The 20,470-nt window shown below is 37.5% G+C and overlaps 1 protein-coding gene across 1 annotated transcript in view; it reads left to right on the forward strand.

Annotated features, from left to right (window-relative positions):
- Window positions 1-20,470, forward strand: part of MAP3K15 (mitogen-activated protein kinase kinase kinase 15) — an 85,988-nt gene that overhangs the window by 21,279 nt on the left and 44,239 nt on the right. Inside the window, exons 2-5 of the mRNA XM_030475762.1 lie at window positions 5,734-5,873; window positions 8,788-8,811; window positions 17,470-17,663; window positions 18,903-19,071. Of these exons, the coding sequence (XP_030331622.1) occupies window positions 5,734-5,873; window positions 8,788-8,811; window positions 17,470-17,663; window positions 18,903-19,071 (527 nt within the window). The remainder of the gene's footprint in view (window positions 1-5,733; window positions 5,874-8,787; window positions 8,812-17,469; window positions 17,664-18,902; window positions 19,072-20,470) is intronic.

Raw genomic sequence — 20,470 nt, forward strand, 5'->3', positions numbered from 1 at the left:
TGTATCAAATATTTTCAGACCTCCAGTGTCCATACTTGTGTTTCCTTTTCTGAAGCAAGAACTAGGCTGAAACTTGTAGTCAGATTCCAGCCACAGCTGAATTCCTTTGCAAAAATTGATCGCAGTTTATAAGAACCTTCCTTCTTAAAGGTGCTTTGTAAACAGTTTCTAAACTATTACAGTTAATTTTTAGTATTTATACAGAAGTCCAGCACTTGGTTTTAATCTACAAGAAGTAAAGGTTAGTCTGCAATATATGAAAAGTTTTTAAAATGCTATTTAATGCTGTTGTAAGATACACAATTCTATAGTGCAGGATAAATCATTACTGCCTAGTTGGGTTTTATTTTTGTGAGCAATTCTGGCCCTATAACAAACCAGTAGAGTTAGTACAGTTCATGCCATAATAATGCAAACCCAAAGAGGCTGAATTGAAATCTTCTTGGTTTCAACCAGAAATTCCTAAATTTAGAAAAAGTTGCATGTTTATGTGTCATGAGACACTTATAATTCTTTTTTTTTTTTTCCCCAGCAAGCAAATTCTTAGAGAATAGCATGATTTTAGAGCACTGAGATTTTAATAAAACTCAAAGTGTTGTGAGAGCCATAATAGCATCACAAATGTCGGCAGTGGCTTTACACTAAATTTGTCTTGTGTTTAGCATCTAATGGAAGGCATTGACAGTTTGCTGGTATAACAAACTATGCTGAAAAACTACCTTAACAGTTCTGTGGGTAGTTACTCCTATGCTTTATTGCTTTGAGCTAGTCCCTTGCTTAGGGGGAGTACAAGGCATATTGAAGTTGAGGGTGTTGTGCCCTTAATTTTAGCTGAAGTGAAAGCTGCAAGAGGTTTCTAGTTTTCAGATACACTTCAGATTTTACCATAATTGTTTCCCTCTAAAAACTTTCCTCTAAGGGACCGTGCAGTCATACAGAAATAAAAAAAAAAAAAAAAAAAAAGAATATGCATCCTGAAGTTATAGATTCTTGGAGATAGTTATGATGATTTTTTATTTTTTTTTTTTTATTTAGGAGCATTGTTGTTATTCTGAAGAATAACTTCGACAGTTTTCTCCAGTGGATTTCGAGGATAACGCATTTATTTATTTACTAACTATGAAGGACACTGATGCAATTAGCCAATAATCTGAAGCAATAGCAATCTGAAGGTTCCTAACCTGGGAAGATGCTAGTGAATAACAAGTGACAGAGTTCTGCATTTTCCTCCAACAAAGTTTTCTATTTTCTATCATGTTAAGGTGTTGTCTTGCAGGTTTGTTTGGTTTGAATATATTATGTATAGATAGGTTCTAAATGCTGAAAAATAATTAATCCAAAATAGTGGACTAAGGTTCTTGATTTCTACACAGATAAGGCTTTAGGGAGGCGAGTCTTAGATTGGAAGTTGGAAGCGGTACAGAGTTTTTCAAATTTTTTTTTCTCCATTAGGCTTCCTAGATTTCATTTAACTTTCAGCTTATATTAGGCTACTTCTTCATTTTCTCTTGTTTACTACTTTTAACTTACAAATCCCAAAATCTGGTGCCAAAATTTTCCTTTTGTTTTTGCTAGCAGTGCCATAAATCATACAACAGTCGCACGGAGACTTGTGAGTTGCTTAGATGATTAAATTATATGATGCTTTAATGTGCATTCCAAATAAATCCTCTGGTTTTAACCTGTGTAATGATGTTTTTCCTGTTGAATTATTTATTAGTTTGATTGTCTCCTGTTTTACCATAAGTAATGATCTCTAATCTTCATTTCAGTTGTCATAGTTATTTATCTCTGCCCCTGCCTGGTCTCTCAGGGCATGCTAGTGTTAAAATATGTAAACTGTAGTATAAGAAATTATTTATGTGTGATCTGCTGAAACAATGCAGAGACCTAATCAAGATTGTACTAATAATACTGATGAATTACCTTAATGCATTAAAAAAAAATACACATAGTGTAATTGTTTTACAATGGCAACAAAAGCTTAGACGAACTGCAGATACTTAATAAAGTGAGTTCAATTTGGGGGTTCATGACAAAAGACAACTATTTTCAGGATGAAAATAGTTTCATGCAACTACATGCTTAACAAGAAATGAGGAAGACCAAGTTTTTATGGATATGTTCGTTTGAATGTGAGTTGCTGCTGCAGAAACAAAGTAGTGAGTTCAAATGTCCTGTTCCAGAATCATCCAAAATCTCTCATGTACAACATTAAGCATATCCCTACCCCTCCACACCCTCCTGTGGATGCACAGTAAAGATCTTTGTACTTCACTTAGAAGCCTTCTGTCTTTACTGAGGTGCTGTACCTTCCCCTGCTCTGTTTCCTTCTGAACATAGGAAACCATATCCATTGGTCTTTTAGACCTATGTGAAATGTTTCACTGTTGCATAAATTCCTCATTCATTAAAAGATTGTGTTTGGCTGAACAGGGTCTCCTGGTGTGGAGGATGGGAGTTGAGGTGGGATGGGATGAAGTGTGATTGACTTATGTTTCTATTCATAAATCAAGCTTTGCAAAGCAGATACTAGTGTTGTAGCACTTTTTTTTTTTTTTTAATGTATCTCGAGAAGTTTAAGGAATTCTTGTCTCTCTCTTGTCAGCCATACTAAATATGTGGTTGAAGTACAGGGCCCCATGTCTGTGTTTAAGGAACTGTAGATGAAAGATTTTAGCATAAATCATAAGAAAAATACAGGACAACTGAAACAATGTTTGTGGTGTCACATACTAGCATTGTTAAGTGATTCACAAAATGCCTATACCAAGAAGAAAGATGGAACCTTGAAAACTGTAGTATTGGTGAGTGTGCTTCGGCTCAATGGTCAGTGACGCTGAAAACACCATACTCTCAGCACCTCATGCACTGGCTAAGTCTCAGGCATTTGCTTCATTAACAAGCATTTATTATGGGTTATCTGTTCTCTAACCAAATTTGCATTCATTTCCTGGGCCCATTGAACTCAAGTTACATCTCACTAGCACATTATTAAAGCTGATTTGTAAGTAGATCTCTTTCCACCCTGCTCCAAGCCTGCTGCTCTTCCTGCTGGAGGGGAGCTTGGAGAGCATCCTGGGAATGCAGCTTCTCATCACTGCTCTAGTCCACAGCCACTAGAACTTCTGATGCCCTGCTTCTGTCCACTGTTGTTTGCTTCTGTGTCATCCCTTGATTCCCATGATCAGACTGAATCTGCCAATTATCTTCCTGGGGTTTGTTTTCATTTGCATGCAGATTTTTGTGATACCATCTTCATCTCCGCTAGTTTACAAATTATTTTATTTTTATTTAATTTCACCTTATTCACACCTGTGTTCATGAGGTGTGAATAAAGAAGAAAAACTCATTCTCAATAATCTTCTACCAGTGTGAATAAATATTTAAGCGATGAATACCCTTTTTAATGCATATGTTACTTCTGTTGTTATATCCATTTAATGTGTTTCTGATACTACTTATGTTGTTACCTAGCAGCAGTCAATAAAGACAAATTTCAGTTGCAGACTACTACATGTGGCAATGAACTGTGCATAGCCTTGTTTCAATAAACTCTCTTACGGATCATTGCTCACACTGTATTGTAAAATGCAATATGTGTGTGCTACATGAAAATGTTGTCTAAATTCTCTTACCAGGATGGTGATTTTGATTTCACAGCACTCTGGTTGCATAAGAACAATTTATACAAGTGCTGAAAACACTCCAAGCTCTTAGACTTCATTTTTTTTCCTAGATGGTATTTGGTTCTAGGTCTGCTTGTTAGTTTCTCTTAACTTTTGTTTTATAGATAATTTATGTTTTAAAAAAATGTTCAGGTAATCTAGATCTGGATGTGTTTATGGAGCTGGGGTTTACTGCTTCAAGTCTGCTCAGTTTGTGTGATCCTACATTGTGCAGTATACTAAAAATTTTGTCCATGCTGTAGAGAGCTGGCTAAACAGAAACTGGAAAGATCATGTGTAGATGGTGCAGGATTTGAGGTTCCACAGGAGTAAGGGGCTTTTCTCATGTTGCCATGGTTTTGTGTTGAGGTTTTGTGTATTTGGGTGGAAAGGAGGGGTGTTTGGATTTTTGTGTTGCTTGCTTGTTTTGTTGGGTTTTAGGGTGATCGGGGGTTTTCTGTGTCTTGAACGGTGATGTTTTGTCTTCAGGCATATCATTGTCTTTGGGCTCAAAATGTTCCTTGTGCTTTAACAGGGAGTCTGTTAGTAACCAGAGGGACTGGCTGACCTCAGTGTGGTATGTTAGCATAGCCTGATGGTATTGTACAGAAGTGTATATTCATTGCAGGCTTTTCCAAGAACTTGCATACTAAGCATGGGCTATTTATTCTTGTGAATAGCTTCTTGGTGAAGCCCAGGTAAACTGGCTGCTGTGTTTGGATCTTATACATCAGACCTGCTTTTAGATTTCTTGTTCACTAGTAGCTCACCCTTCTCTGTCATTCCCTGTAGGTACACAAACTGTAGGTACAGTTACCCCTTCAGAGATCTAGGATATACTGCCCAGCTGCACTGAGTCTCTGAAATTTGTTTTGAACCTCAGACACTCCTGTGGTTTCAATGCCAAGGCTCTAGTCTTAATACTTCAGATTTAAGTTGATCCATCTCTCCCATAGCAGTGAAAGCAGACATACAGATACATATAAATAGGAAGAAATTCTTCACTATAAGGGTGATGAGGCACTGGAACAGGTTGCCCAGGGAAGCTACCCCATCCCTGGAAGTGTTCAAGGCCAGATTGGATGGGGCTTTGAGCAACCTGGTCTAGAGGAAGGTGTCCCTGCCCGTGGCAGGGGGATTGGAACTGGACCTTCAAGGTCCCTTCCAACACAAACAATTCTGTGATTCTATGATACAGACCTTTAAAAAGATTTAAATCAAAATTTTCTTAGGTAGTGTAGAGGATACAAGGATCAAGGAGAAAAATCGGTGTTAAGTGTCCTTTTTTTCAGTTACCTCTTCTCTCTGTACTGGCTTTAGACTTATATGAGAACCAGATGGTGAACTCAAATCTTTTGCCTGTATCTTAGCTGTTCTGCATAATATGGGGTATTTCTCTTTAGCTCTGTAAGTTATCTTCCACTGACAATTTTTTTTACTTCCATTTTTGACTGGAATGCTACCCAAAAGAAATGGAAGTCTTGTTCTTGCTACTCATGGCTGAACACCCTTATTCCTGCACCCCTCATCTTGAACATCTTGTCTCTAGCTTTTAGGGGTCAACCTTCACAGTCCTTTCTTTTTCTACTGTTTAGAAATTTCCTGTTCTTCGAACATCAGCCTCTTAAGATAAACTTGGTCTTGCATTTTTCCCTAATTTTCTGCTACATTATTGATCTTAGAGGTTCCACCTGAAGGTTTGGAGTCTTCCATCCTACTGGGCATTCAGGCTGTCAGGCCTGGTTCAGAGAGCAAACGCAGAATTGCTTCTTCACCCAAGGTATTCCTGATGCAATGATTTCAAACCCTCAAGCAGAATTCATAAACTCTGCCTCACAGTTACCCTAACACTATGATAATTTCCTGAGTAGGTTCTTATCTGTTATATGAATGGTAAAATTTACTTGTACCATGAGAAGATGGTTCTTATTTGAGTATATTGATTTTGTCTGTCCAAATGTATTTGTGATTTTGGGATTTATTTTAAATAAAGTGTAAGAACAAAACTGGGTTTAAGATTTTTCTTTTTCCCCTCTCTTTTTTCTCCCTCCCTCTCTCTTTTCAGATGTTGCAGTTGTGGACATGAGTGATATTTCCAAACAACCATCACTGTTCTACCACCTTGGTGTGCGTGAAAGCTTTGACATGGCTAATAATGTTATACTCTACCATGACACTGATGCCGACACTGCTCAGTCTCTCAAAGTAAGGTTCTCGCTTCAAAATCTGCTTCATTTCAGAAATATGTTTAAATAACTGATCTTGCAAATGTATGTGGTTTTTCTGAAATGTTAATTGAATGTGATTTCTTGATAGCATGATAACAAAATCGTGCTAAGAAAAACAGCTGCTAGCAAAATTAATAATATTTAGAATTGTATAAAAACTTGTTTATAAGAAAAGATCTGTAATATGGAACTGATTTTGCTTCAGATGGTTAGACATGGAAGTGAGAATGCAGCTCAGGGTTTTTTTCCTTCCTTTCCCTCTTATAATTAGAGGAAATGTGAAAAAAAAAATGTTATGGCCTATATAATAACAACGCTTGAACAGGAGCTGTATTGCAAGATACTCCTACTACTGAAGCACTTCTGTCAGATGAAGTTTGCATCTCCTAGGTGCTGAGTAGCGAAGATTACAGGAATCTCCTTTTTTGTGCTGCTTGAAGATCGAAAAAGAGATCCTCAACAGATCTTTTTATAGGCTTATTATTCATTTTTATAGTAGGATAATACATGCTATACACTTAAGTCCTAAAATTGCTGTTGTGGATGCAAGTCATATATTGTGGATGTTTCTATCTTTCTCAGTGCAGGTTGTCTTTGCTTTAGATCACATTTAGGCTTTAATCCTCTGTATCATCACCTACTGCTGCTTTTAATATCATCCATTTTCTTGCTGCCATCACTGAGAGTAATGTTGTTCATGCATTGTATCTTTTTCCTTATTTTGAGTTATTATCCTTACTACTTTATATTTTTCACACCAGCAATGTCCAAATACTCTTTTTGGAATTCTCCAACCTCTCTTGATCCTATAAGAATATTAAGTTAAAACTTAATTTTGTATGAGCCTCCTTTACTTTTCCCAGAAAAGCTCTGATCTGTCACAGCTCTTCTTTCTGCTCTTATTATCACATACTTCCTTTCTTCAGGTGGTAGTCCACATACACACTCCATGTGACCTGGAGTCACAAGAACTCAGAGTTGGAGCCTCTCACACTCTGCTCAGAGGTTATCCATACGGATATGTGCTAAGGCATACTTGCATGCCCTCCATTCCTCTAGCTCACCTGGGTAGGCAGGCATACAACTTTTCATCCTGCATTGGTAATACACCTGACTGCAAAGAGATCTTTTATTTTTATTTTTCATTAGCAATTTTTACCTTTCTTCTATGCCGTCGCTCAGATGTTCCAGCCACCTCGGTTCTCTCAAGGTTGTGTCAAAGTTTGGGAAGTACAGGCTAGTCATCTATTTGTCTCTGCCTTATGAGGACCTCTGTGGATGGCTTTGATTTCTGCACTTTGTGCCAAGCACATATGCAAGCACCTGCTCCATAACTGGAGTGCTGAACATCCTCCAGGTTACATCCATCCATGGGTTGTGTCTTCACATTGATCATTGCCAGAACTTGAGATTCTTTGCACTGTCAGTTCTGGGGCTTTTTTTGTCTGAGGACATAAAGTCCATGACAGATCTGGGGACCCGGGAACACTGTAGTGTGACAGGCTCACTTTATGCCAGAAAAACTATCATCTGCCTTCATCCCTCTTCTGCTAGAAACTCTGTCAGTGCCTCTTCCTCATCTACCAGTTGTTTGCATAACCTCCTCAGCCTGCATGGGCCCCTAGCTTATCTTACCATGGGAATAGAAGGTTTGGTTTAAGTTGCTGAAACCAAGTTGAAGGGATTCTCTGAATCAAGTGCTAGAGTAGTTTAAGCAGGGCACTGGAACACAGCTCAGTCCTACCTTGATGTCCTTGATACCTCTTCTGCAGTGAGCCCTGGTTGGATACCACTCAAATATGCTAATTCAGCTTTCTTAGGAATACTTCAGAAGGCAGACAAGGGTTGTTCTTGGGCCTTTCAGTTCATGAGACATCTCATGGTGTAGGTGATGGATAGCTCTCAGAAGACTTAATTTCTCCCTGCTAAGAAAGATCTTTATTTGCAGTAGGTAAATATCTACTGAAGACACTTGCTTAGCTAGGAAGACATTTTAATTTTCAGATATGTGATATTTCATATCTCTAAGCCTTCCATCGCTTTTTGTTCTGAAGTATTTTATTTGGCTTAAGGAGTTTAAGATAATCAGTAATTCTTATTAGGTTTTGGTACCTTAATACATATTTTTGACCATCTGCTGGTGTTTCTTTATTCTCAGGTTTATGACTAATTTGGTCAGGTTTTCTTCCTTCCTTTCAGAAATTTATTACTTTACTTCAATCTAGGTTGCTGTGCATGCCTCTTAAGAGTGGCTACCCTAAGTGCTGTAAAGGCAGTATTGAAGACTGTTATTACTTCTACTGGGAAGATCTGTGAAGTTCGGACAGCCTGATTTTATATCACATGATTTTGTATCACTTACCTCCTAGGACCCATCCTGAAATTCTCCCGAGTTGTCTTTACAGTTTCACCAACATTCTTTACAAAACAACCTAGTTCTGAGCATGTAAAAGAATATGTAATCTGGATTTCAAGAAGGTCATATTTGCAAAACTGAACTTCTTAGATGGCTCCTGATATTCTGCCTGTTGTTGTGGAAAAGGGTGGATGGGCACAATCATTTCTGTGCAACGGTTGTCCAAGTGGATTTCAGGCTGTCACATGTGAAGTTGCTCAAGCAGAATCATCCTAGGTTGTCAGAGACAATTAATTAAAGACTTTTCTTGATCCAACCCTAACTATTCTATGATTCAATGTTGTTCTGTCCCTTTACCTGTAATTTTCTATGGCAGGAAATCTGAATTTTGATGTGAAGAACACGTCTGTGTGTGTGTATATATATGTATACTAATTATTTTTATTGGAAAGAATAATTCCCAGTAAAAATGAATAAACATTTTTATTTTCTCTCTCCCTTTTTTTTTTTTCTTTTTTTTCCCTCCCCCCCCCAGGATATGGTATCTCAGAAAAACACAGTAAGTATTAAATCCACATTCATTTCAAAACACAAAATGAGGCTACTAAGTTTGAAGCAACTCTAACAGCAAAGCTGCCAAACATGTTTATGTGCTATATGATTGAATAAAGTCTGTTTCATCTATACACAATTCAAACTAGTGGAAATCTTCTTTAATTCCTTCCCAAAGTAAAGCTAGATTTTAAAATTACTTTTCTTTGAAAGTTCCTTTGAAAATTCTAGAAACGTGGCAGTATATATGTATCTCTAGGTTGATAGATCAAAATGTAAACTCAGAAATTCAAAGTCTCTTTCTCCCTCCACCACTTTCACCCACTTGTGTAAATGCATATGTATGTGATGCCTTAATATCTTCGAGATATATATATGTGTGTGTATATATATCTCTCTCCAAACAGCTTTGGCTACTGTATATCCATCCTCTTCTTCATAAATTCACAGATTTTACTTAGGAATGCAAAAGATTATTTCCCAAAGTAAAAATATGCTTACCCTTAAAGGAAGTAAAACCAAACAATGAAGTAAGCCTGAGTCAAGACAAAATTTAGTGGTTATTTTAGACTTAATGCAATATGCCACAATATCTTAGACAGTTATACATATTGTCATACTTTACATCATGTCAGTAGTTATTTTCATTAATACTCTACCGTGTTATGTTGAAGACTACTGAATTTACAAAAATTTTAAACATTTATTCTTTTTTGTTTCCTCCCATTCACCATATACTTTTATTTTCTTCTGAACAATATTGAGCAGGACTAAAATAATAACATATTCTTAGAGTCTGCTAGTAACTTAAAAGAGAACTAGAAGAAATAATGCATTACTCGCAGCAGTTTATTTCGAGCTGTTGTTTATATTTGGCCTCAGCACTGCTTGTAGGCTAAAGAAAGATCAGGTTGAGCTCATAAGTAAGTCCAGGTAATTTCCCTGTCTGTCTTAGTGATCTTTGAATTAGTTTCACCTGTGGGGTGTGAACTGCATTTACTGGTTTTATAGCTCTTTGAAGGGGGTCCTCGGAATGAGGCAATTTTGCTTGTGAATCCTACTATCCATCAACTGGTGGATGATCGAAATGTAGCAAGCATGTGCTTTGCCCTTCTGAGCAAAAGAGAGAATTATGACCGAGCCATTTGGTGATATTTCCAGAAATGGAGTAAAGGGAAAGAGCAAGGTGGCAACTTCATCCTAGTGAACAGATTAGTGGTGGCAAATTCAGCCTACTGAACCTAGATTGGCAGCTTGCAATCTTTTCTTTTGGCAGATTCTTTCTCCCATGGAGGGAGGTATTTACCTTCACATGGAGGAGAAGAAAAGATGGATCTGGTAACATGGTTTCTGCAGCAGGGCCTGGTATTAGACCTGTAAACATCATGTGGCTAGCAGAGGGGTCAGGGAGACACCTTGAAACTAGGATCCTGATCCATCCTTTAAAAATGAGGGATTGCCTAACCCACTTTCTTCAAGTGTTTAAATTAAGAAAACAATTTTGAGTGAAATAGAGTGAGGAAAAATAAAAAAGATTTTAAATACCAACTATGGATTCTTGACCCTTTTGTGTTATTTGAGGTTGTTCATATTCTCTTTTATTAGTTAAATGTGCTTCCATATTGCATTCTTTCATCCCTTTTTTAATCAGAAATTACATCAAACTAATTAGGAAGCCAAATAATTAATAGGTTAAAACTTTATGTTTTTCTAAGATAGAGTTGACTTCAAACAGACAATCGCTTTCCACTCCTTTCAGATCCAATGAATTGTCAGGAGGGGCTTGCAGTTTGCTTCTGCCCCAGTATGGTGCTATTGCTTCATTGCTTGGTTAAATATTTTACAACTGTATGGGCAATGTCTTGTTTGAAGTTAATTGCTAAGGATAATTGCTGCCCTAGTTAAGTAGGTGCAGAATTGGTGTGAATTTACTGTGTCCAATGAGGTATGTAGTTACATCACCACTTCAGTTTAAATGCTGAATATTAGATACAAGAGTTCATACCCCTGTACTAGGGGGTTGTGTTTTTCTTTCACTTTTCTTGATTAGAAAGTGTGGGTATGCCTCTGCCATAGCAGTGGAATAGCAGAAAGAGTTTAAATGCACTCTTCATTAGGGTCTGGAGACATGTTGGAAAGAGGATAGATACTTAATCTGCTGCTAAGCCTTCCTCCAACCCAGAAGTAGCCACAGGAATACCATTGCTGGTTTTATGAAGGGAAGTCCTCTCCACGTCTTATAACCTCTGTGTCCACACATTTGCTCTGTGTATAAGGGAAGGGGGAACAACTGAGATTCTACCAGGAACAGCATGCCATTTTTCCAGCAGCACAAGTGAAAGTTTCTGTGCTGGCTGCTTGAGCTTGGAGCTTCCTGTGAGATTTCCTTGCTCTCATCTTTACTATTTGTCCTGAAAATCTCAAGTCATGTACAAAGGCGCAAACAAAATCATAGCATGGAACAGATGTGGAGCCATGTTAAAGCTGCAGATGAATGTCTAGTGTGTTGTCTGGGGTGATTTTCTTTTGTGTATTACAAGTAAGCCTTGAAGAAAATGGATGCTTTCCTTGTAAAGAAAATATTATGTTCTAATTTATCATCAAGGAGGAGGCAAGTGAGGAACCTGGACATAAAGCTGAAAACAATGCGCAGAAAAAAGGTCAGCAATTCATTTGAGATTTGGCCTGAGTACAGCTGGTCTAACAGTGAAAATTTTACAGAAGCATGCTGCAGTGGTGAGAGTCTGGGAGATTTAATAGCTTACTGCCAGAAAAAAGAGCGTAAGAGGAAGAGAACTTCCTTCCTTTCCTCCACCATCCAGGAATGAAGTTTTCAGGGATAATATAAGATGGGGAATTTGATTCAGTTCTACTTGACTCCCCCAAACAAACATCTAAATTTCTGCATTGATAATTTATTGCATACTTGGATACAAAAGGAAAGAATTATTGGCTATGGGAGTTCAGTTCCCAAGAAAGAATTGCCCTGGCATGAAATTCAAGGTCAAGATTCTGTGTCCCATCAGTTAGGTTTCCTTTTGCAGAGCTCCTCTGAGCTTTGAGGACTGTTTTCTGCTAATTGTGTTGAGGGTGTATGCACAGCTTCCTAGTTTCTGTCAAAATTAGAATTGATAAAATAAATTGCAAATATGCAGTCTTGCAGAACGGTTTGTTTCCTGTGTCGTTATGGAAAAATCAAGGTTTGAGAGAACTGTGAATGCTACTGGACTGTAGAGTACAGGAAAATAAAACTACCTAAGGAAAAAACTGGCTTGTGCTTTGGAGTTTCTATAGATATCAGATAAACATTGGTTTACTGAAGAAATGAAATTTTAAGGATTTTTGAAAGCAAAAAGCACTTAAAAAATAATCTTCCCCAAAAACCAATGTAATAGACATAACACATGGGAAAGTTGTTCCATTTTGATGCAACATTTTGCTGCTATCCTTGAGAAAGACTTGATAGTTAATTTTTCTTTAGTTGATGGTATGCCTGAAGAAATTTGAATAACCTTGTTAATTGCTTTCGGGGAAGGTATTTAAAGGAAAGTAAGCTGGCTATTAAAGCAAATGGTTTATTATAAAATACTTAGGCCACTGGGCCTGATGAAGTATTTTCAGAGATTTAAATGGTTTGGGTTTTTTTTGTTAGATCATGTAGCAGCTCCTATAGCAAGCAAAGAATAATGTCTAGGCCATGGAGTAGTTATTAGCAAAAATTCTCCTTGATCTAAAGGGAACGGGATTGCAATTTATCCTTGCCACAAGGAAATTTTATATTTAAAAATCACTTTTTATGGTAATTGGCAGAAAGTCTTTTCAGAGTTTCCCTAGCTGTATAAATTAGACTATATCTACTATTTCAAGGCAATAAACATTTAAGTAAAAAAAAAAAAATCTTATGAAAGATTTTTTCACTTGGACTCATATTCTCTAGATTAGTAGCCCTAATGGGTACAAGTCAGATCCAAGACTCTAAAAGTATGATTACATTATATGAATTTAATAATCTGAAGAAGTATTATTGCAAATTAGTTTTCTATTTTTCATTTTCTGATTATTTTTACAAAATATAAACATTTGTATGATATGGTTATTTAATGATATATTTCTAAAGAAGCCTGACACAGCACAAGTACATTAAAAAGTATTAAAAGAGTTTGCAAAAGAGCAGAGAATGAAAGATGAGTAGGAACATCTTAAATACAGACAACCATTTTCTCTTTTGGGAGGAGAATAGTACAAAGGCAATGGATAAGCCAGTAAATATTAGTTAGTTTTTATGGAAATGTTACTATCTCAAGGGATGTGTATTCACAGTGGTTGGATTAGTGTTAACTAATCATGTAATCACTCTGATAGGTTCATAAAAGTGAAAGTTGAAAGCATCTTAATGATGACACAAGGAGATGAATAGACAAATCATGCAGATAAAGAAATTTTACGTTCTGGGTAGCAAGAGTATTGCTCTGCTTTCTTGGCCTTGTGAATATGGACTTGCTATAAATATCAATATTAATTATATGTTGTTTCTTTCTTTAATAATTTCTCTATTCATGTGTCATGTCTGTCTTTTTGATTCTTATGCTGTTTTGTGGTGGTGTTTTCCTTTTTGTTGTTTTATTTTGATTTGGAGTAGGTTGCCAACCACAAAGCTTTTCTCCGGGTTCAAGTACCTCCTGAATACCACAGTGGTAATCTGATAGACAAAGTATGTATCACTTTAAATCTGCTTCCTGTTGAACAGATATGCCATCTTATAACTGTGTTTCTAGGCATTTAAAAATGTATAGGATTTATATCTTAAGCATTCCTTAAGAACAGTGCTTGGCAGGATCTTTTCTACAAAGTGATTGTAATCTTGGAGTACTCTTTCCTTGCAAGCTAGATCCCAAGCATTCAGAATGTTTGGTTTGTGATAATCTCTCTTCACAGTCTTTACATAAAAATACTGCATATATTCAACTTTAGAAGAGGAAGTATTTTTTAAAAGTCTTGGTCAACTGTATTGCATGATGGATAGGGCTGTGATGTCACAGAAAACTACTGCGAAAACCTTAATTCTTGAGGCAACAGTGGATTAAACTCCCTAAACCCTCAAAAGTTTGTGACTTCTTTGAGTGAATGCAGTTATTTTTCTGTTATCCTATGTTTTCCTTGTAACTGTTTGGTAAGGTGGGCTAAGCATTCCTAGTGCTCTTGATGCTTGAGTAAGTAGCAAAATGAACTGCATAGCTCAAGTAAAATAATTGTGTTATTAGCCATGCAGGCATAACTGCCTCTCTAAAAATGCCGAGATTTTACTCAACATTATTTATGTGGAGGAAAAAAAAGAACCCCCAAACTTTAATTCTAGTGTAGTGTCTGTCACAAAGTGACAGTTGTACTGGAATAGCTAGCAGTACAATTTAAAAACTGATTACGTTATTAAGGTCAAAAGTATACTTTTAACAGCATTAACAAAATGTTTAGAGGAGCATTTTAAGACAAAATGCACTCTACACTTGGCCTGCCTTGCCTAGAGCCTAAAAATGGCCTATGTGGGCCTAAGTCAGCCCTTCAGCAAAGGCGTGGCTCTGTGATTAATGCCTTGAACTATTTTTCCCCAAAGAACAGGTCCCTCTCTCAACTTACTTTCAGTTATTTCCTGTTTTTCCTATGTTCCTAAACTTTTGACTCTTTTTGTGGTAGATTTCAAAGTGTTGTTGAATGCATAATTTTCATTACTAGCATACTGGGCATACATTATTTGCTGGTAGTTGAGCTACTGACAGCTTTTTTTTTTTTCAGTCTGCTTAAATTATTGTAATTTTTAACTTAAGCATTTCTCAAAATAAGACAAAAAGAGCTTAACTGCTAATCCTGAAATAAACCAACTCAGCATACAGTCTTTATAAGCTATGAAGTTATAATTCTATTACTTAATTCTATAATTAAATAACTCATAATTTATAGGTATTATATACTTGCAGCTTGAATTTCTGTATATGTTACTTCATACACACCTGTGCCATTTATTTATTATCTTAAAAAGCAGTAGGTGGTGTATGACAGCACAGTAATTTTCACAATGATTAGCTTTTGGTGTCAGAGACCAGCATCCTAAGTAGATAATCATATGAAGCCAGGATGATATCTTCCTACTCTAACCTTTAAAGCCATCTCTAATCTTTAATAGTGTAAGAAAAGTAGATGGACAGAATTATTTTTTTATGTAATGAAGATAAGACACTCTTAGAAAGGCCACACACTCTATGTGAAGGAGCTTTATAATTTATTACATGTAAGTTTTGGACAGAAGAAGTTAGAAAATTGGAGCTGGTTGCTTTTCAGGCAAGGTGACGTGCTCAAATATGTGCAGAGTGCTTGACTTCTGCACAGAAAATTGTGTCTGTCATGGGTAAAAATGTTTTTAATTGTATAGATTTTCCTATCCAAAAAGAGACAAGAAATCTAAGTCAAATAGATGGCATGTTGGCTGAATAAGATTAATGCAGTGTTTCACATGTGTCATTTAATTTTTTTCTGAAAAATTGCTTTGTCTTTTCAGTAGATAACTGCAGCTCCCTTTATGTCACAAAATACATCATACTTTCAAATTGGATTTTTTTCCATTGCAGGAAGAGCTAATTCACTATTACAGGTTTAAGAACAGAGTTTATACACAAACAGCTTTTGTTTCGTACTGAACTGAGTGTTTATTTGAATAAACCGGAGACTAAATTGCTGTTAAATACTGATGGTTTCAGTTGCAATTTTTCCACCTTTTTTAGTAGGAAGTAAAGATGACATTGCAAAGATAATTACATTGTTACAACAGAGATAAGGTACTGTAGGGTTTATGAGGAAGGACTGCAGCTTGATCTTTATCTATTAGAAATAATTTAAAAATCTAAATCTTTCCAGACTCCAACAGGATGTACTGATACGGAGGGTTTTTTCATCTGTATTTTTAGTAACTGCATGCCCTCCATTGTTAACTTCCTGTAAGCAGTTTGTTTCTCATCTAGTTTATTAATGCACATAAAACTTTGCCATCTTCATATCCATTCATTCCATCATCTCAGCATTCTCCCATTGTTCAAGGTGACTTTGAATGGCTACGGCTTTAGTGCCAGCTTAGATGATATGAAAAAATGAAAGGTATGGTTTTGCTGTACATGTTTGACGCCTTGATGTCCCCAAGGTGGAGTTTGAAGTGTATTTAGTGGTAGTTGATTGTGTTAGATGTATCATACTGACCCATGCTTCAGTGCTCCTACCTAGTTACTCTGAAATGCAGAGTTTACTTTTCTTTTAAACAGCAGAGAACTATCATAGCTCTAAACTGGTGCTTCTAGTAGCTGTGGAAAACTTCACAGTTATTTGGTTTTGGCAGTCTTGCTCAGGAGTCGAAGACTTTCTGAACTTAGAATCATAGAATCATAGAATCGTAAGGGTTGGAAAGGACCTTAAGATCATCTAGTTCCAACCCCCCTGCCATGGGCAGGGACACCTTGCCCTAAACCACGTGGTTCAAGGCTCTGTCCAACCTGGCCTTGAACACCGCCAGGGATGGAGCATCCACAACCTCCCTGGGCAACCCATTCCAGTGCTTCACCACCCTCACTGTAAAGAACTTCTTCCTTATATCTAATCTAAACTTCCCCTGTTTAAGTTTGAACCCATTACCCCTTGTCCTACCACTACAGTCCCTAAGGAAGAGTCCCTCCCCAGCACCCTTGTAGACCCCCTTCAGATACTGGAAGGCTGCTATGAGGTCTCCACACAGCCTTCTCTTCTCCAGGCTGAACAGCCCCAACTCTCTCAGCCTGTCTTCATACGGGAGGTGCTCCAGCCCTCTTATCATCCTTGTGGCCCTCCTCTGGACTCGCTCCAACAGCTCCATGTCCTTTTTATGTTGAGGACACCAGAACTGTATGCAGTACCCCAAGTGAGGTCTCACAAGAGCAAAGTAGAGGGGCAGGATCACCTCCTTTGACCTGCTGGTCACGCTTCTTTTGCTGGTTTGGGGCTCTGAAGGGCATTTCCTGCTTCCCCTTCAGCACCGTGATCACGCTTATGCTTTTTATGTGGCATATTTAGGACTTTAGTTTTTTACTTCTAGAATTTTGTGCTAAATGTATTACATATATTACAAAACATCTCAAAATTTTCTTGGTTGGTTGGTTTGCTGTTTGCAGGTAGCATGCAGCAAGTGTTTTGTAGGCTCCTCTGGATTAAACATCTCCATAAAGTCTTTCCAATGCTTGTGTTTCTGTATTTCTCTCTCTCTTTGTGGGGAGCTCTGCATCATATGCTTCCTAGCACAGAGTGAGCCTAGAGGATGCAAGTACATCTCTGGCACCCAAAATTCGGGAGCAGAAGGTTAGCTTGTAACTGTCAGACTATATTGGGTCCATACATCATACAAAAAAAATAGAACAGTTTTGTTGTATTGTTGTTTAACAGATCTGGACCCTTGTTCATCACCCTTGCTAATATTTTTAATGCTTCCATGGAAGATTCCCTTAATGCTTGCAAATCTTGTGTTAAACAGTGCGTTAAAGCTTCATAATGCACCAGCCCCAGTCTAGCTGTTTTTTCTGACAGTAAAGATTCTATGTGTACACAAGCATATTTCCACTTTCATTTGTTTTCTAAACTGTGCCTGTTTTTATTTTAGGCTTCCAGTGGTAATTATTACTTTATTCCATACATCGTCACACCTTCTGCTGACTACTTTTGCTGTGAAAGTGATGCCCAACGAAGAGCTTCTGAGTATATGCAACCCAGCTGGGACAATATCCTGGGGCCACTATGTGTCCCACTGGTGGACAAGTTTATCAGCCTTCTCAAGGATGTTCATGTTACATCATGGTAATTTTACTACACGTACACCTCCAGAACCTTTGATAGTTTCTTCAATCTTACTACTACTACTACTGCTAATTTATTTTTTATTTTGTATTTTTCACTGCACTTAATATACTTTTAAAAGAAGCTGCTAACTTTACTGCTTTCTGTATTGCTGTCCTGATTTATGGTTACTTTTTGAAATATCAGTAAGCAAAGGCAGTCCATGAGTAAGGTGAGGTATAAATTACAGTGCACAAGATTGTAAAGGAGATAAAATCACAGCCTCTTCATAGAGGTCAGAGCCGAACACTGTCCTTTTCTGTCACCAAATAATGTGGCAGCAGTGGGCAATCAAATGTAACTTTGATGGTTTGGTTTTTGGTGGTGGTGGTGATGCTTGGTTTTGTTTGTTTGGTTTTTTGCAGTGTTTGTTGTTGTGTTTTTTTTTTTTTTTTTTTTTTTTTACATTAGCCTTTTAATATCACCTAATAAACATGACACTGTTTGGCCACTTCTACCAGGGACTATTGTAGTTTTGAGGATTGGGGCCGGAGATGGAAGTCTCTCTTTCTCGATTGCTCACCCTGTACTTTGAAGCTAGTCTGGTTTTGTTTGTGTTTCTGGAAAACATGGTGAGAGACTGAGCTTTTAGGTTTTCTTTTTCCTAGTGTGTGAAGCATGAGATAGCACTGAGGGCTCTTGGATTTCTTTGTCTTTCCCCATTGCCATCCCATTCCAGTGAAAGGCTTGCCTAAAAACCTCCTTTTCTCACCTTGTCCCGCTCTTAGAATCCCATAGATGACCCAGCTTACATACACCCTCCTCCCTTACACCTCCATCCATGGCAGGTCTGCTATTCTCTGGCACCTTGCTGTGCATATCATGTACTTCCTCTTAACATCACACTGGGCTTTCCTCTCTGTGACACTTCATTTTCCCAATAGCTGCCTTCTTTAGGATACAAATACAAAGTACCAAATCTGTCATCATCAGTAATGGGGCAAAGAAATGCCCCAGTTTTACTGTGTTGATAAAATGATCTCACAATCCTGATTATAAACATATTGATACATAGCCCCACAGTCTGAGGTGGAGCAAGGTGGAGTATTTACAATGAGTTAATGAAAAATGTGGAAAATTTTTATGTGCACCCCATTGTGAGGAGATGGTACTTGTTGGAAATTATGCGTTTTATTAGAAATATAACTATACTTCATAAGAAATATCTTCTTCCTATGTGTCTATCTTTTATTTCTGTAGTGCCTATTATAAAGAAACACTGCTGAATGATATTAGAAAAGCTAGAGAGAAGTATCAAGGAGATGAACTGGCTAAGGAGCTGGCCAGGATTAAGCTTCGTATGGATAACACTGAAGTGCTGACTTCTGACATTGTCATAAACCTGCTTCTTTCTTACAGAGACATTCAGGTATATTCCTAAAGATTAAGGAAGATCATTTTACCGTGGGATTTTGGCTCTTGTTTGTCCTACTGTACTTCACTGTTCGTTAACCAGTGATTCAAAGCTGACACTAAATTGTTACAGTGTTTAACAGTTTAACTTATCTGCTGATCAATTTAAGGGGCTTTAGGATCTTTATTTGTTTTGCCTGTGAACAAGAGACACAGATTAGAAGACTCCCTGAGGTAGTCTTCTTTGGTTTTAGTACTTTTTAAACTCCTAATCCTCCTCTCCCCCTAAAACCCCAGTAAATATTCCCTACTGAAGCCAGATGTTTGCTTTTCCCTTCCCTCCCTTTCCTCCCTTGCCCCCAAAATCAGATACATTTAGAAATGAAGAAAATGCATTTGTTGCATTGGCCAGAGGTGCTCAAGTTGAGAACTATCATTCAAAGAAATATTAATCTGTTTTTTAAATATAACTCTACATCTTTTTATTGATTTTATTTTTTAAATAAGTTCTGCTTTTGTTAAAACACAGCTCGTGTAATGTATTTCCTAAATGACAGTCTGTGTGTTTGACATCCTTTTGAAATATAGTTCCAACAATTTTATGGAAATTTTTTTTTTTTTTTTTTCTGTAGAATTTATCGTAGTATCACGAATGGCTTGGGTTGGAAGGGACCTTAAAGTTCATCTAGTTCCAAGCCTCCTACCATGGGCAGGGACACCTTCCACTAGACCACATTGCTCAAAGCCCCAGTCAACCTGGCCTTGAACATTGCCAGGAATGGGGCAGCCACAGCTTCTCTGGGCAACCTGTTCCAGTGTCTCACCACCCTCACAGTGAAGAATTATTTCCTAATATCCAGTCCAAAGCTACCCTCTTCCAGTTTAAAGCCATTTCCCCTTCTCCTGTCACTTCATGCTCTTATAAAAAGTCCCTCTCCGTATTTCCTGTAGGCACCCTTTAGGTACTGGAAGGCTGTTAAGTCGGTTATTTCGTAAGTATAAATGGGTTATGAGAGCACTGGGTGACCACGTCATTCCACATTACCTAACTTTCCATTCTGAGGTACGTTTTTTCCTGCAGCGCTTCATCCAACTTCATTTTGATCGACTTTGGTGATCATTTGCATTCCTTTGAATGGTCGTCTTCCTTGAGAAATGTAATAATGTCAAAACATATTTTGAACAAACAAATTAAGTAATGTGAGGCCATTTGCTGATGTCAGTAAACTGTCTTCTTCAGCAATGTATATGCAAGTTACCCCTGAGAAACCAAAATGAATACACAACCAGCTGATATACTGCAGAATGAACTGTGCCCTAGTCTGCAACGACCTGATGAAGTGTCATTCACCAGAAATCCTTAGTAAGGCCTGAAAAAGCCAGGCTCATCACCTCTTCTTCCCAGTGCTGGGAGT

Source organism: Strigops habroptila, chromosome 2 (genome assembly GCF_004027225.2).
Source record: "Strigops habroptila isolate Jane chromosome 2, bStrHab1.2.pri, whole genome shotgun sequence".
In the NCBI taxonomy this organism is placed as follows: Eukaryota; Metazoa; Chordata; class Aves; order Psittaciformes; family Psittacidae; genus Strigops; species Strigops habroptila.